Genomic DNA, 16,626 nt, shown 5'->3' with positions numbered 1-16,626 from the left:
GCTGGAAAATAGAAGAAAGAGGCGATTTGATCACTATATATAAAAAAATAGTAATAGGAATCGACCAAATTGACAAAGAATAATTCTTCAAACCTGCAACTTCAAGAACCAAGTGGTCACAGACTAAAGCTAAGGAAACAAAGTTGCCGAAAAACATTGAATTCTTTTTTTGCTGTGGTAGATGGTTGAAACACGTTTAGTGATAAACGGTGGAGGTCAAATCCATCAGCAGTTTCAAAGTGTTCTATGACAGTGCTGGAAAGAGGGGACACCACGAGCGTAGGTGTCATCCTGCAACTACACTGAGACAATTACACACACACAAACATCTCGACCTAAATAATTGCAGAAAACTCATAGGAATTACAGAATTTTGAAAGTCGCGAGGAAGATAAGTATATCCGTTGGGAAACGCGTAATTTGCAGGGGTTTATCCAGCTAAGGTCATTCCCCTCACTGGTTTGGTTCTTAAGACTAATACATCACCTAGTTTATAAAACGGGTCATCAAAACATTTTAAACCTACCTAACCAAATCTAATCCAGTTCATTCCAATCCAAACTAACCTAACCTCACTCTGCCTAATGTAACGACACAACTCTTTTTTTAGTTTGTAAAACTGTTCGATTTGACCGTACTCGGGATGTCTGTGTTTATACAATTATTTATAGGGGTGGCAAGGGATTGGTCGTGTGCGTATTACACTTTAGGTAAGTTCCGGACTTTTTTTTTTAGATATATACAAGAGTTGTTACATTCTTGTACAGCCACTAGTACGCGTAGCGTTTCGGGCAGGTCCCTGGAATACGATCTCCGCCTCGAAGAATCGTTTTTACAACCAAGTACCCATTTTACTGTTGAGTTAAACAGAGGCTACAGTTAAGGATTTGCGCCCAGTAAATCCTCCCCGGCCAGGATACGAACCCATGACAAAGCGCTCGCGGAACGCCAGGTGAGTGTCTTACCACTACACCACGGAGACTGACTTGAGCTTTACCCTTCCTAATACTGATAGGTTGTTGATGTTGGAAATTAAGGAGAACAATAGGTGTGACTATATGTACTGAAATTGAGAATAATATGGATATATTTTATTTCTGTAAGCAGAAAGTTGTTCTTGTAAACTAGATAACAGACACTCTTAAAACTTTATGTGGATGAAGCATTAGAGTGAATTTAATGAGGTTTTTAAAGTTTCATGTTGACATAAAATGCAAGAAAATTAAGAATACAATAATTATGTTACTTTCTGATTATATTTGTTGTGTGTGGATAGACAGGCAGGAGGGTTACTTAGTAGACAAAATATTGTAGTTTTTGCGAGGCAGGATCAAGTTACATTTGGGGTTTACGGCTCTTGCTCGGTGATGATATGGAAAATTTGTTTACTGAGAATTACTGTATATAAAATATATATAAAAGTAGTATTTTTCCTTGTAAATTGATGCAAACATGATATTTATATTGTATACAATTTATTAAAGAAAAGAAAAAAAGCTTATACCTCAAGAATTTACACTTATATCTCCTGACCCACCTGTGTTATTTTTGCCTAATAAAATTGTCACATTGAAGTTAGTCATCCTGGAGTTGCCTTACTATCGGAAATGTTTAGTTTTAACGTGCGCAATGTAATATATTTTGCACATAGTCTAAGGGCTCAATAGCTTTATGATTTTTGGCATTGTTCATAAATGATTCTTAAAATCCATTCTTAATTTTTATCATGAATATTTGATCTACATTGGGAATACAGATCCTGGAGAAAACATGAAATATTGAGAGGCATTTTAGTTTTGTATATAAATGCACAAAGTAAATACAGTAATTGGGAAGAAAATGTGTGACAGTTTTTCGGTGTGTGGTGCCCACGGACGCATAATAGGCAGTTCATTAGTGTTTCAGAGTTCCCTTTTCATGTCAGCTGGTTCACATCTTCATTAGGGTCTCATTAGTGAAATGTCAATCAGCGGTCGTCAAAAAAGGATATACAAAATTCATGCAAACATACCCACGACTTTCTAAATTCTCTGGCTTTTAACTAGCGTCATCTATTAGAGGGGCCTGATGGGGGACCGTTATCGCGCGCCATCTGTGGACTGAGGCCGTAATCATCCGCATCCTAGTTTGTTGGTTAGGAGTTTGTTTGTGTGGGAGGGAGAGGGGGGGACTTCGGGGATTCTCCAGTGTAATGAAAAAGGAGAAGCTGCCTTCATCTCTGTATGAAGTCCTCTGCCTTATTATGTATATAGAAGAGCAGAGGTAAGTCCATGCTGCAATATTCTTTTACCGGGAAAGGGGAAGAACCAGCTTATCCTTCATGTTCTTGTTAAAGGAGAGGGAAGGCATTTGCCTTCCCTCCTTTACGGTAGTGCACAGGAGCCTCCCCTTTCCTAGTGTAGTGCACATATGGGCCTCCCCTTTCCTAGTGTAGTGCACATATGGGCCTTCCCTTTCTTAGTGTAGTGCACAGGGGTTGTGTAGGATTGACTAGGGTTTTGACACTGACTCAAACCTGTGGTTAATTTTGATTCACTATTATAAATACTGTAACTCTTGTTTAATAAATTTGTCAACATTTATTTTGTTTATTTGATGGCCTAATAATAATTTCATTAATTTGATGTCCTAAAGTTGGAAGGACTGACTGATTATATCACATGTTTCTAACTGAATAGATTCATCTTAATTATTGCTTTGGATGATATTGATTGAAACTTCCCAAGTCTATTCACCTTTGGTGGTAGCAGGCCCCCCCCTTAAGTCCCTTTTTATCCTTCTTTCTCCACTTTTGCGTTCTCTATACCTCCCACTTTGACCCTCGTTCCCTCCCGGTAAAGCTTTCCTAGTGTCCCAGTTTAATGGGAAGAGGATGATCCCACTTCCTTATATATAGTTATCAACAACCCAGCACCCAACATCTGGAGGACTAATATTAGAGACCAGTTGCCGGGATGGGTAAGCCTACTAATTTTGAGGCAAGGGTGAGGGATGGAACACACTTGCTTTTAATGGACAGGCAAATGCAAGACTGGAGATAACTATTTTAAAGTGGAAGTTTCGCAGAATCCCATTCCTCCCTTGCCTCCTATATTTATATTTACCAATTCTTCCAACCCTCCATTCCTCTTCATTACAAGACCAGCGCGAGATACCGTGTGGACTCTCGAGCTGGTCTCAAAACAGCAGCCAGACACGGAACAGGCCAGTGATAGACCATATGACCCAAGCCAGACACGGCACAGGCCAGCCCGAGACCGTGTGGACCAAGCCAGACATGACACAGAGCAACGTGAGACCGTGTGGACGAAGCTAGATACGGCACAGACCAGCGTGAGATCATGTGGATCAGGCCAGACACACCACGGACCAGCGCGAGACGGTGTGGACTAAGCCAGACGCTGAGATCGTAAATAACTCCCCAATGGTCCCGACGAATAATTAAAAGCTGTCGATAGCGGGTGTTTACCCGTCGTCAATGACAATATATGAGGCGCCTCTTACTTTGGTGCTACTATATGGCATCTTGCCATGGGGAGCTGGTTTTATAGCACCTCACTGTAGATTGCTGGTCTTATAGTACCTCACTGTAAATGGGTGGTTGTGTGGCACCTCGCCGTAGGCGGCTGGGTCTACGGCATGCAGCCTGGTAACGCTGGCTGACGTCACCACTTCTCATTACTTATTTACTTGATGAGGGCTCCTGTACACCCCTCATGCTAGATAATATTTATATCCCTCCCTCACCCTCTGGCACCTACGGCAGTGGACCGCGTTGACGGGTATTCATATTGGTGAGGGTGGCGTTGATGACTGGCGTTCACGTTGATGTTGATGACCGTATGGTTGGTGTTGATTAGTGTTCACATTGGTGTTGATGATTAGTGTTCACGTTGGTGTTGATTAGTGTTCACGTTGGTGTTGATGATTAGTGTTCACGTTGGTGTTGATTAGTGTTCACGTTGGTGTTGATGATTAGTGTTCACGTCCCCAACGTACAAATACCAAAGTAATATGAAAACTAGCGGCTCACAGATGTTCACGTCTTCTATGCATAGATAGGTTAGGTTAGGTGGTGGTTTGGGTTCGTACATTTCTGGTTAGTTTAGCACTTGGTAACGGGCAGATTTATCATAGATTGAATCTGGCAACTTTATTGAATTTTACATAACTGTTTAGTTATCTCCACTGTTAGAAAGTGGCCATGTAAGGTGCTCCAAAAAAACCTAATTACTAGGCTACTCTCGGCAAAGTGTTTTAAAATAAACAGTAGTTAGTTTAGTATTTGCAAATATAACTTTGCACATTGGAGTAGAGATATATTTAAATCTGCTGAATTCATTGGTGCAATGAGTATTGAGTTTCATGAGCGAATAGTTGAGATACATGAAAATGTTCATGGAGTTTGTGAAGGGTTGGTTGGGATTGCCACCGGTCAGAGGTTGACCAGCCGTCCTGGGGAGTAGGGACAGGCAGCCGCGCTCCAGCCAGCCAAAAATCCCAAGTTAGATTTTTTTCGTATTTCAAGTAATTTCATTTATTCCTTACACATTTAGAGTAATTTTGCATTTGTGAGGTGTATATACTCCTTTTGAGTTTGCTTAAGGTTACCATAGAGAGTTCCACACCATTCTATGTTAATGCTAAGTTTCCAAATGACAAAATCAAACTATCCAAATAATAAATCAAACTGACATTTTCAAACTGTCCTATCCTAGCGCAACTATTATTTTGTTTTATTAATTATGTTGAATGCACGAAAACTTAAACATTACTAGGCCTAGTATTACTCATATATACTATATTAGGCCTAAGATAGCATATAGTAGGCCTAGGATTGCTTGACCAGGTTACATTAGGTTCTTTAGATACATTTATTTTTTTTTAGAATGCTATAGGGGGCTAATTCAGGAACACAAGACGTGAACATGTTAGGGGCGCAACTACGTTTTTGTAGGCTCGACCAAATAGTTGCTATAAGTACTATCATTTTAGGAATATGGGCTGAAAAATTCTGCATTATTTGAGATGGGTATCAAATCTGCTGGCATTTTAACCCAAACCCTTACATCATGGATGTAAGGAAAATTTTGCATTACAACCCTACTTGATTAACGGGAAGGATTGGGTGGGGAGTACAGTAATCCTTCACCTCCCTTACCTCAACCCGATCTCTCCACCTCCCTGGCTTAATCCCGACCTTCATCTCCCTGACCTTACTCTGACCGTGACCTCATCCCAACCCTTATCTTTCTGAGTCACTTTCCCCTATATAAATAAGCACGAACTTAAAGAAAAATTAAACTTTCTTAAATATTCAATGAAGGCTCTTTAGTAATTACTGCAATTATTCACCAAAACCCAGTCTCCATAGACAGACACACACACACATACACACACACACACACACACACACACACGTACACACAGGGGGGTCTGGTAGCTGAGTGGACAGCGCGCAGGACTTGTAATTCTGTGGCCAGGGTTCGATTCCCGGACCAGTCAGAAACAAATGGGCAAAGTTTCTTTCGCCCTGAATGCCTCTGTTACCTAGTAGTAAATAGGTACCTGGGAGTTAGACAGCTGTTACGGATCCTGTGTGTGTGAAAAAAAATGAGTTAGTAGATAGTGACAGTTGAGAGGCGGGCCGAAAGAGCCAAGCTCAACCTCCGGAACCACTACTAGGTGAATACACATACAGGCAGAGAGGGAAGAGGTGCGGTCGCAGTTAGAGCATTTAATGTATGGCGTCGTTCAAAATTATTCCTATTTATACACAGTTCTCCGGGTATTATACAATTGTGTGTAGCAAGGTCACCTGTCATGGCTACTAAAAACTACCTCAAGTCGAGAAATTCAAAGGCAAAAAGACCTCTGGTTAGTACCAAAATATTTTTTATTGAACTCGTAGAAGATGATATATGACGCTTGAGTCAAAATATGGTTCATAGTCTTTCAGAGGTTAAATCAGTCTTATTTAAGGTTGAATCAAGGAGTGAGATAAAGATTTCTCGCTTGACACATAATTCTTTGCTTGACTCAGATAATTCTTTAGTCGCGAGTTGTTAAAAAGTGTGCTCGGTCACACTGGGCACAATACCCAATTTAACGCCTAATCAGTGTCATTAATATTGATTCAACGTTGATGAAAAGTCGAGCAACGACACTCTTGGATATTGTGCCCACTTCGTTTTTGGTCCAGGTCATACAAAGGGTACTGTATTCTTTACTTTTTTTTGGTAGGTATGAATACAGTATATTTGATATAACATAATTATCACCAAAACGTTTCTGAGTGGCTGAATTTGCGTTGGGCGCAAGTGTCCGAATTTATGTAACTGAAAATCACAATGGGTAATAATGTAGTATTTAATAAATAAAATTTTTAAATTAAATATGCAAGTTCCAGTTATAATATATATTTCATTAGGCAATTGTTTCTATGCACGAACAGATTAAAGGTAAAAACCATTTAGAGTCGCTGAGCTATTCATCATCATTTGGAATGCATGTACGAATCACTGCAACTTGCATACTTTGCAAACAAAAGAGTTACTGGATAAAAGCATTCTCAGGTTTTTGTACCATTACGGCGAGGCTGCGCAGGGTTGGAGCGAGAGTGCCGTAATCTCTTCTTACAGTTGGCACTAATTTCACTACAAGTAATTGTTAGAGAAGAGCTTATTGTGTTAAGGCTCCGGCTTTCTCCTCTGCCCTCCCTGCTAGGCTTTTAAAGGAGAGTTCTCCAGCCAAATCTTTTTTCACCGCCTCTCCGTTATTATAAACGTTATATAGCTGTTCACACTAACTTTAAATATATTTCTGAAACATATCTGTGAATTGTTTTTTGTGGGGTGAGTGAGGGAGCAGAGTTTTCAAATGAATTTTGTTGTTATTGTACTTTTGTGACTATTTAGGAAGAATAACAGGAACGCCTTTGGTAAATACGGTACTCGTAGTGGAAGCGTTGTCAATCCCGGAAATTAAGAGAGCAAGTAGTGAGTTTGACAGGGTTGGGGGGGGGGGGAGGGGGGAGGATTTTGATGATGGTGAGTAGTAGTGACGACATTTGTGGGTGGCACACGACAGCCCGTACTCCTAACATAAAAGTAATTATAGTAACTATGCGGTCGGAAGTACAAATATGTTGTGATGGGCCACCAGACAGTAGACTTTTGTATTATTGAATTTGGACAAACTGGAAAAGATTTGATATTTGTTGCTAATAAAAGCTAACCAACCCATCCTCGGCATAATGCACGCTGAGGCCTAATATAGTACATACATATAGGTGCTATACCAGGCCTAGGAATATTTAAGTTTGGTTTTTAGCTTTATTTTTCCGCACTCGATGAAAAATAATAAAAAAGTGGGTTACTGAAGCTTCATCAATACATAGTGGTACGATCAACCACATAGTTACAAGATGTACTGTCATTTCAGGAAGATGGGTGGACAGGAGGGGTTGCTGGTGGTGGTGACAGGTGAGGGGGGGGGGATTACATGTGGGGTGGCTGGTGGTGGTGACAGGTGAGGGGGGGGGGGTATACAGGTGGGGTGGCTGGTGGTGGTGACAGATGAGGGGGTATACAGGAGAGGTTTCTGGTGGTGGTGACAGGTGAGGGGGGATATACATGAGGGGTGGCGACAGATGAGGGGGGGTAAACAAGAGGGGTTGCTGGTGATGGGGACAGATCAGGGGGATATACACGTGGGGTGGCTGGTGGTGGTGACAGATGAGGGGGGGGGGTATACACGAGGGGTGGCTGGTGGTGGTGACAGATGAGGGGAGGGGGTATACACGAGGGGTGGCTGGTGGTGGTAGTAGTGAGGGTCGACAAACAGCGGCCTCCTCGCACGAGTCGCTCTATACCGTTTAAGGTAATTATCTCCAAGTGGTCCTCACCCCCCCCCCCCCACCGCCCTGTTGTTCATAATGACATGATAAGAGTCGATGGCCGTGCATGGCAGCCTAGTTTATCACCACTTGTTCCTAGGTACATAATACAACATCAGTAATTGTGTATCACTAATGTTCGGTATCTCCATGAGCCACTGCCTGCATAATAATATAGGCCTGATGATGATGGGGCCTAATAAGCGCAGGAGAGCCAATAGGCCTACGACCACACCTGCTGGTAACGTTGCCAGTTCTTTATTTGCTACCCTGTAAAAAAAATGCTGTGGTGTTGCCTTATCAAAAACATACGAGCAACCCACCTAACATATCGACTGCCGATTCACAGATAACGTGAACATTGCGGTGCTATAAATGCTACTAACGCATCACATTTTTAACGCATTGGTCGATTCAGTAAAAAAAAAGTGCTGCGTATTAGGCGAGAGGACGGGTTCAACCAACGAGGTTCCTCTCTCCCAGCTTCATAACTTGCCAGCCGCTCAGTTGGCTATGAGCCGCCGCCCGTGACGCACGCTCCGTGTCGGCACTCCGTGGTGACTCCCCTCACTGGCCGCTGCCAGACATCTCTCCCCTCACCCACTGAACAACTTACATGTATGGAAATTTGCGAGTGCTGTAGACATGGGGTGAAGACGACTGATGTGCGAATAATTTAATTACGGATAATTTAAAATAAAATTGTGTTTTGAAAAACGGATTTCTGGCATTATACACAGAAATTGTATATTCACTTTGAAAAGTAGTAAATGTGTATTTAATAGATTTTTGTACTGGATTAGTATTTTAGTGAGAAAAAAATCTAGCAATAGTTTTATGTCTAAAACTGACCTTATAGAATAAAAGGTTAGCTGGTGATAATGCTTCACAGGTTAGCAAGCACGCTAACCCTCCTTGTGAAGTCTTGACGAGCTTCTCATTACCAGTAACTGCCCGCTGGATAACGCACCATCTTTATGGATAACTTTGCGTAATCGTGAAAGTATGATCGTAGCTTTAATTTTTTTTATCCGATTTTAAATCTATTGTCCGTAAAGTGTAAGTTATAACAGTGTGCTGCAACTTCACACCTTTAATACTTGGTGGTCAGTGGAATACATCATAAAACACCTGGTGGTCAGTGGAATACATCATAAAACACCTGGTGGTCAGTGGAATACATCATTAAACACCTGGTGGTCAGTGGAATACATCATTAAACACCTGGTGGTCAGTGGAATACGTCATAAAACACCTGGTGGTCAGTGGAATACGTCATAAAACACCTGGTGGTCAGTGGAATACGTCATAAAACACCTGGTGGTCAGTGGAATACATCATTAAACACCTGGTGGCCAGTAGATTACATATGCCACAAGGATCTTATCATTAAACTTTCCAGACTTCGTCAGGGAATTTCTTTAACAAAAATATTGAAATTTTGGAATTTTGTGATATTATGCTATTATGAAAGCCTAATTATGAAAGTTAAATCCCTTTCTAGCAGGATTTATTAGTGCCGTTACGGGAGGCCAACCGTTGTGTATGATTCAGTTAAGAGATGTGAACAAGACACGTGAGTGAATCGACGAGCGAGAAAGTGAACCTTCACGTTGTGCTCTCCGAGAAATAGGAGAGAGTCGCACCTCACAAGAAAGGTGCTAACGTCTGCCAGAGAAACCTGGAGAATTTAAATAAGAAATGGCGACGACCTTCCTTAATTACCTGGAACTGCCAGCTCATTATAGAATGTCCTCCAGCGGCAATTAGCTCATGAGCAAATATACGTTAAGCGAACCAAAGTACGGAAATCTGCGAGCGTGGACTTAAGGTAATTGTTGGCGAGGCTACGCTGGCTAGTGGCAGGCAGACTTGACTGCTAGGGTGTTGCTGCAGCAGCGCCAGTAATCCCACTCATTAGCCTTCAAGACTCTTGCGTAGATTTAGTCAGCTACTGTAACCTCATTTCCAATAAATAATTTGATAACGAAGATAAAATGTGTTGAATGTAAGGAAATAATCATTCGTGCCACATTTAAGATCTTTTACTAAACATTGTAAAAATCATCACTCACTGGCTGTATAAATGTGCCCCAGTCATATATGAATCTCCATGAGTAATATGTAAACCTCCATCAGCCATATGTAATGAACCTCTCCCATCCAGCTTCGCCACCAAGTCAATTGTATAAACCTGACAACCATCTATATACACCATTCTAAGCCAGTTGTATGATCCTTACTCAGACACGTACAAGGACCTCTTCAATTCATCGAGCGATGGTCCAGGAGACACCCCCAGCCATCTCCTCTCTCCACGGGTGCAATAAGTCTGGAATCTGGACTCTGGTCGTTGAGTCCTGGAAAGCTTTGGGGATCCAGAAGGAACGGTCGCCTGCAAGTTTTCAAGAAATTAGATCTTTATTTTTACAAGCTAACTTTTAAAAATTACAGCTATTCTTTCGAAAGTGGGGGACCTTATCGCAGTGATCTCGATTTAAAACTGCCGTTTATCTTTGTATTTGATAGGTGGAAAGAGGCAGAGTAAAGGCGAGGGAGCAGGTTGTGAGGGGAGGTATTCCTTGTGGAGCGTGTTCATCGACACCGGTTGAAAAACCGGGTATTTATTGACGTAAATGTCTGTAGCTCTTAGAAAAGAAGTCTTAGACATTGTTACCAATAAGAGAAGATCTTAGACTACCAAGAAGATAAGTTAATTTTCATTTGTGGACATACGTGTTGAGAAGTTTACATAGGCTTTATATATACTAATCTCTCTATATATATATTATATGTGGATGTGTTTGTGTGGTGTATATATATATACTGTATATTATATATATATTTGTTGTTTGGTTGTCATGAATCTCTGGAAGAACTTCAGGGAAATAAATATCACCTTTAAGCGAGTGGTCTGTGGAAAGTATTGGACATTTGAAGGGAAGAAGTTTCTCATCGGATACATCTAGTTTATTGAAAATAAAGTTTTGTGGAAAAAGCTTTGCTTTTGTAAAACATTAACTGAAGTGTCGGATTAACGAAGAGTATTATTGCGCGTAAGTGGTTGACCTTGGAAAGAAAGGGATTCAGAGCAACATCGTTCGACGTCCACTTAACTGGAGATCGCTTTCCCATCTTCAAGTGCGCTTTCCCATCTTCAAGTGGAGATAGACAGACCTACACGTACCAACAAGACCAGAACTGCACCAGCTAGAGACCCGGGAAGAGAGGTCGAGGCTCACCCTCCTGGCTCTACGATGAGGAGAGTGAGCAGAGGTTGTGGTGGTGAGGTGCTCCTCTTGATGATGCGCAAGATGATGGCGCTGGTGATGATGGCGCTGCTGGTGATGACGCTGGTGTGTCTCCCTCAAGCGCCCGTGGTCGCCAGGGTAGAAGGTAAGTTTACTCCACCGTCATAGACCTTTATATATCAACCCGGCCTCCTAATAGAGGGGCGCATTTTGACGCGTAGTTTACCTCGCGCCAAAAGTCGTCGTACTAGAAAATGGTACCGGGTCGCGAACTTGACATACTGTCCCGTTTTCTGTGTTGGGTCGTCTGCTAGGGTAGGATAAGGGCACTTCAGTACGACAGTTTCTTGACGTTGGGGAACTTTGGGAGAACGGGCTGTAAATATGTAGATCGTGCTAGGCTCCATAAACAAAGGTATATGCCTTTCTAGTACTTCTGTTAACCTTCCCCCCTTCCCCCAGTCACAAAAGAAGGTATCGCCTTCACAACACTCCATAAAGTGTTTGTCTAGCCAGTGTCAGGGGACGGTGGGTCGTGGACGGTAGGGCATGGACGGTGGGTCGTGGACGGTAGGGCATGGACGGTGGTTCGTACAATGCTATGAAGACATTAGTTTACAGTTTAGTCTGGACGTAGTGTCTGAAGGGAGTTTGAAGAATCTTCATCAATAATTGGGGACCAGACTGATTATAAACGAGTTATTGTAGCATCGCCACCCTCAACATGCCAGTCAAATAACAGCGCAAAATACCAACAATGGGGTTAATACTCGGATTAGCGACACACGTTCCATTGTTCACAGCATTAGTTTATTTATTAGGCTAGTTACACTAATTGTAAGGAACGACTCTGGCTAATTGGTTAGACAAGCTTCAGCGGCTTTCGTAAGCCACTGTGGCTTCAGCGGCTTTCGAAGCCAGTTATTGTGGCTTAATCTAAGCCAATTAGTGTGGCCATAGTATCCATATGAACGATAGTGCGCATATAGTTCAAGTATCTTGTTAGTGTGCCCAGAAGGTCTGTATGCAAGGCATTGTTGCCTTCACGCTTAAGTTTATCTGTGTATTAGTCTGTGGGGGATTATGTTGTGGTTGTTACCTTGCGCTCTAAATTGTTGTTGCCTTTCATTCAAACTGTTGTTTCCTTTGACTTACACCTGTGTTGCCTGGTGTTCATACCTATGTTGCCTGGTGTTCATACCTATGTTGCCTGGTGTTGACACCTGTGTTGCCTGGTGTTCATACCTATGTTGCCTGGTGTTGACACCTGTGTTGCCTGGTGTTCATACCTATGTTGCCTGGTGTTGACACCTGTGTTGCCTGGTGTTCACACCTGTGTTGCCTGGTATTGACACCTATGTTGCCTGGTGTTCACACCTGTGTTGCCTGGTGTTGACACCTATGTTGCCTGGTGTTGACACCTATGTTACCTTTGATTTACACCTGTGTTGCCTGGTGTTGACACCTATGTTGCCTGGTGTTGACACCTATGTTGCCTGGTGTTGACACCTATGTTGCCTGGTGTTGACACCTACGTTGCTTGGTGTTGACACCTGTCTTGCCTGGTGTTCACACCTATGTTGCCTGGTGTTCACACCTATGTTGCCTGGTGTTGACACCTATGTTGCCTGGTGTTGACACCTATGTTGCCTGGTGTTGACACCTATGTTGCCTGGTGTTCACACCTATGTTGCCTGGTGTTCACACCTATGTTGCCTGGTGTTCACACCTATGTTGCCTGGTGTTGACACCTATGTTGCCTGGTGTTCACACCTATGTTGCCTGGTGTTCACACCTATGTTGCCTGGTGTTCACACCTATGTTGCCTGGTGTTCACACCTATGTTGCCTGGTGTTCACACCTGTGTTACCTGGTGTTGACACCTATGTTGCCTGGTGTTCAAACCTGTGTTGCCTGGTGTTGACACCTATGTTGCCTGGTGTTCACACCTATGTTGCCTGGTGTTCACACCTGTGTTACCTTAGTAGGCCGGCAATTGTGATCACCTGAAGGTGATTATGCAAATGAGCCGACATATATAAATTTAATTAATAGCTCGATGCTTCATCCGGTGTTGATCAGTTGGAAATTGTCTAATATTTTAATATTACATTCACAATTAACGTTGAAATCTATACAAGAGGTATTAATTTAGGTCAATTATCCTGTCGTGCTGGCTTGAGTAATGAAGTTTCTCGTTTGGCTAAAATGATTTGAATTCAGTTTTATATAATTATTTTTATTCCAGTATTTCTGAATTAAGAATGAATTTAATCAGTTGGTGATAGTAGTTTTTTTTATTAACGTTCGATGGCCACCGAGGACGGGTTTATTAGTAACGTTTGTGTCAACGGGTTTAATTTTGTGGGTGTTATATATTCTTTGAATTGCATCGTAGACAAGATGCGTTGGTTAATATGTTATGTTAATATCGTGTGATGGTGCGTTATGAAGCAATCTCTGGCTCTGGCCGCGTTTGTGTCCGCCTGTCTGTGATGGTGCATTGCATCGTGTCTGTCTGTGTTCGCGTGTCTGTAATGGAATGTTTCAGCGTGTGTGTGTGTGTGTGTGTGTGTGTGTGTGTGTGTGTGTGTGTGTGTGTGTGTGTGTGTGTGTGTGTGTGTGTGTGTGTGTCTGTGTGTGTGTCCGCCTGTCTGTACAACATATCTTTGTGTCCAAGTTTTTGTATATATATGTTCATGTGATTGTATTTGTGTATCTGAAACACAAGCAGTGGCCCAAAGAATTTTATGTTTTAGAGAAAATTAGTTTTTTTTCGATTTTTCCATGCAAAAATCCAAGGTTGCCACGGGCAGTGCAACACCACCTCTCTTATTATGTCGTTGTTGGAGGCGGCTAGTTTGTTGTGCACCCCATACTCATCCTGTGAGCGGTAGCGCATAAAGGATACAGACGGCACAAATGGTCTTTTATCAGATCTGAACGGATCTATTGCGTTATTATTTAACTTTCCAGTCTTTTGATTTCTTTGTGAAATCTGGCCAGAAAATTGTGGATGGAGGTGGCTTCCACTACTTTGTCCTTCATCGAACTTTTAATAGTGAATCCTAGTAATAAACCCAAATAGTGAAACGTAGCAATGAACCCAAATTGTGAACCCTAGTAAGGAAGCCAAATTGTGAACCTTAGTAGTGAAAGTTAATGATCTAACAAATGTCCTGCATAATACATAAGTTGGGGTTCAGTTCCTGAACCCATTACGTGCCTCTGTAACCCCTTTCCACCATCGCCCACGGGATGGACAGGGGTATTAGGGGGTCCCTGAGGTAAGGGCACAGGGATTGACAGGGGCTTTAGGGTCCCTGGGGTAAGGGTACAGGAATGGACAGGGGCTTTAGGGGGCCCCCTTGGGGTAAGGGCAGAGGGATGGACGGGGGCTTTAGGGGGCCCCTGGGGATAAGGGTACAGGAATGGACAGGGGCTTTAGGGGGCCCCTGGGGGTAAGGACACAGGGATGGACAGGGGCTTCAGGGGGCCCCTGATGTAAGGGCACAGGGATGGGTGCTGAGGAAGCAAGCGCAGGCTAGACAAGTAGTCTTCAGGAACCCTCCCGTATAGGGCCGGGGGCCGGGGCCGGGTCCTAGGGGCAGTGTGCGGACATTTGTCATTAAACTTTCTTGTGCCAGCTGTCCCGAGTCTCAGCCATCCGCTGACACCTCCCTGGTCGATGGCACTCCAGAGTCCTTGTCTCCGGCTCAAAGTCTGAATTTGTGCTTATTTTACCCTCAGCGTTGGTGTTATAGGTAGTAATTGTAGGCATGATATTGTTGTCATTGTAGATTTCTATCCTAGTGTCATGATTTTCCACAATAAAGGATTGTTTGTGTTGGACGGTATTGTAAGCATTTGAATAGTCAAGTGGTGGTGTATTGAGGCTCGTGGTGGTCATAGTGCCAGTGCCAGCAGGACAAGGGCCATGCCAATTAAACAACGGTGATAGCAAGAGACAACCTGTGCACCCTAGTGAATAATTGGTCGACCGTGGCCGCCAGTGTGTGTGTGTGTCTGAGGCACTGGTCGACCGTGGCCGCCAGTGTGTGTGTGTGTCTGGGGCACTGGTCGACCGTGGCCGCCAGTGTGTGTGTATCTGGGGCTCTGGTCGACCGTGGCCGCCAGTGTGTGTGTGAGGCACTGGTCGACCGTGGCCGCCAGTGTGTGTGTCTGAGGCACTGGTCGACCGTGGCCGCCAGTGTGTGTGTGTGTCTGGGGCACTGGTCGACCGTGGCCGCCAGTGTGTGTGTGTCTGGGGCTCTGGTCGACCGTGGCCGCCAGTGTGTGTGTGAGGCACTGGTCGACCGTGGCCGCCAGTGTGTGTGTCTGAGGCACTGGTCGACCTTGGCCGCCAGTGTGTGTGTGTGTGTCTGAGGCACTGGTCGACCATGGCCGCCAGTGTGTGTGTGTGTGTCTGAGGCACTGGTCGACCGTGGCCGCCAGTGTGTGTGTGTCTGAGGCACTGGTCGACCGTGGCCACCAGTGTATGTGTGTCTGAGGCACTGGTCGACCGTGGCCTCGTTAGCCTTTATTGCAATAAGTTACTGCACAGATTGGTAACATAGGGAATTAGAGGACATTAACAATAATGATTCGGGTTGAAGTATCTTGAGACCAAACAAGAGAGCAGCGCATCACCCACGAAGGAAATAATGACAGCGGAAGCCTCAGGTAAGGCATAGTATTATGTTATAAGGTACTTATATAATTATTTATATAGTTATAATTATTATGTTAGCAAGATACATATTAAGGCATGTACCTTGCAACGCTGGGCAGTGTTACCATCGCTCACACTGTCACTGGGTGCTGGATACTAAGCACCTCGCGATAAGCCCACCTCCAGGCGCTGTAAAGATCAATGTTGTAAATTGCTAGCCACTCGGACTGTGCAATATACAGTACACGGATTGACTGTGTTTATTTGAATTTGAAAAGTGAAACGAAAAGAAAAAGGATTTAATAATTACTTTAAACTTTATTACTTTAAAAGCTACACACTTCCGGTGCTCACAGCCACACACTTCCGGTACCCACAGCCACACACTTCCGGTGCCCACAGCCACACACTTCCGGTGCCCACAGCTACACACTTCCGGTGCCCACAGCCACACACTTCCGGTGCCCACAGCCACACACTCCCGGTGTCCACAGCCACACACTTCCGGTGTCCACAGCCACACACTTCCGGTGCCCACAGCCACACACTTCCGGTGCTCACAGCCACACACTTCCGGTGCCCACAGCCACACACTTCCGGTGTCCACAGCCACACACTTCCGGTGCCCACAGCCACACACTTCCGGTGTCCACAGCCACACACTTCCGGTGCCCACAGCCACACACTTCCGGTGCTCACAGCCACACACTTCCGGTGCCCACAGCCACACACTTCCGGTGCTCACAGCCACACACTTCCGGTGCCCACAGCCACACACTTCCGGTGTCCACAGCCACACACTTCCG

The 16,626-nt window shown here is 43.8% G+C and overlaps 1 protein-coding gene across 4 annotated transcripts in view; it reads left to right on the top strand.

Annotated features, from left to right (window-relative positions):
• LOC123754009 (alkaline phosphatase) overlaps window positions 1-16,626 on the top strand; it is an 818,565-nt gene that overhangs the window by 17,088 nt on the left and 784,851 nt on the right. For 3 of the 4 annotated variants that reach the window (XM_069306639.1, XM_045736099.2, XM_045736098.2), the window contains exon 1: window positions 8,422-11,293. The exons of the other annotated variant lie outside the window; for it this stretch is intronic. In XM_069306639.1, the coding sequence (XP_069162740.1) occupies window positions 11,155-11,293 (139 nt within the window). In that variant the 5' untranslated portion in view covers window positions 8,422-11,154. Of the gene's footprint in view, window positions 1-8,421; window positions 11,294-16,626 lie in introns of those variants that run through there. 4 annotated transcript variants of the gene reach the window in all.

This window comes from Procambarus clarkii, chromosome 6 (genome assembly GCF_040958095.1).
Source record: "Procambarus clarkii isolate CNS0578487 chromosome 6, FALCON_Pclarkii_2.0, whole genome shotgun sequence".
Classification (NCBI taxonomy): Eukaryota; Metazoa; Arthropoda; class Malacostraca; order Decapoda; family Cambaridae; genus Procambarus; species Procambarus clarkii.
This window is presented reverse-complemented; position numbering and strand designations above follow the sequence as displayed.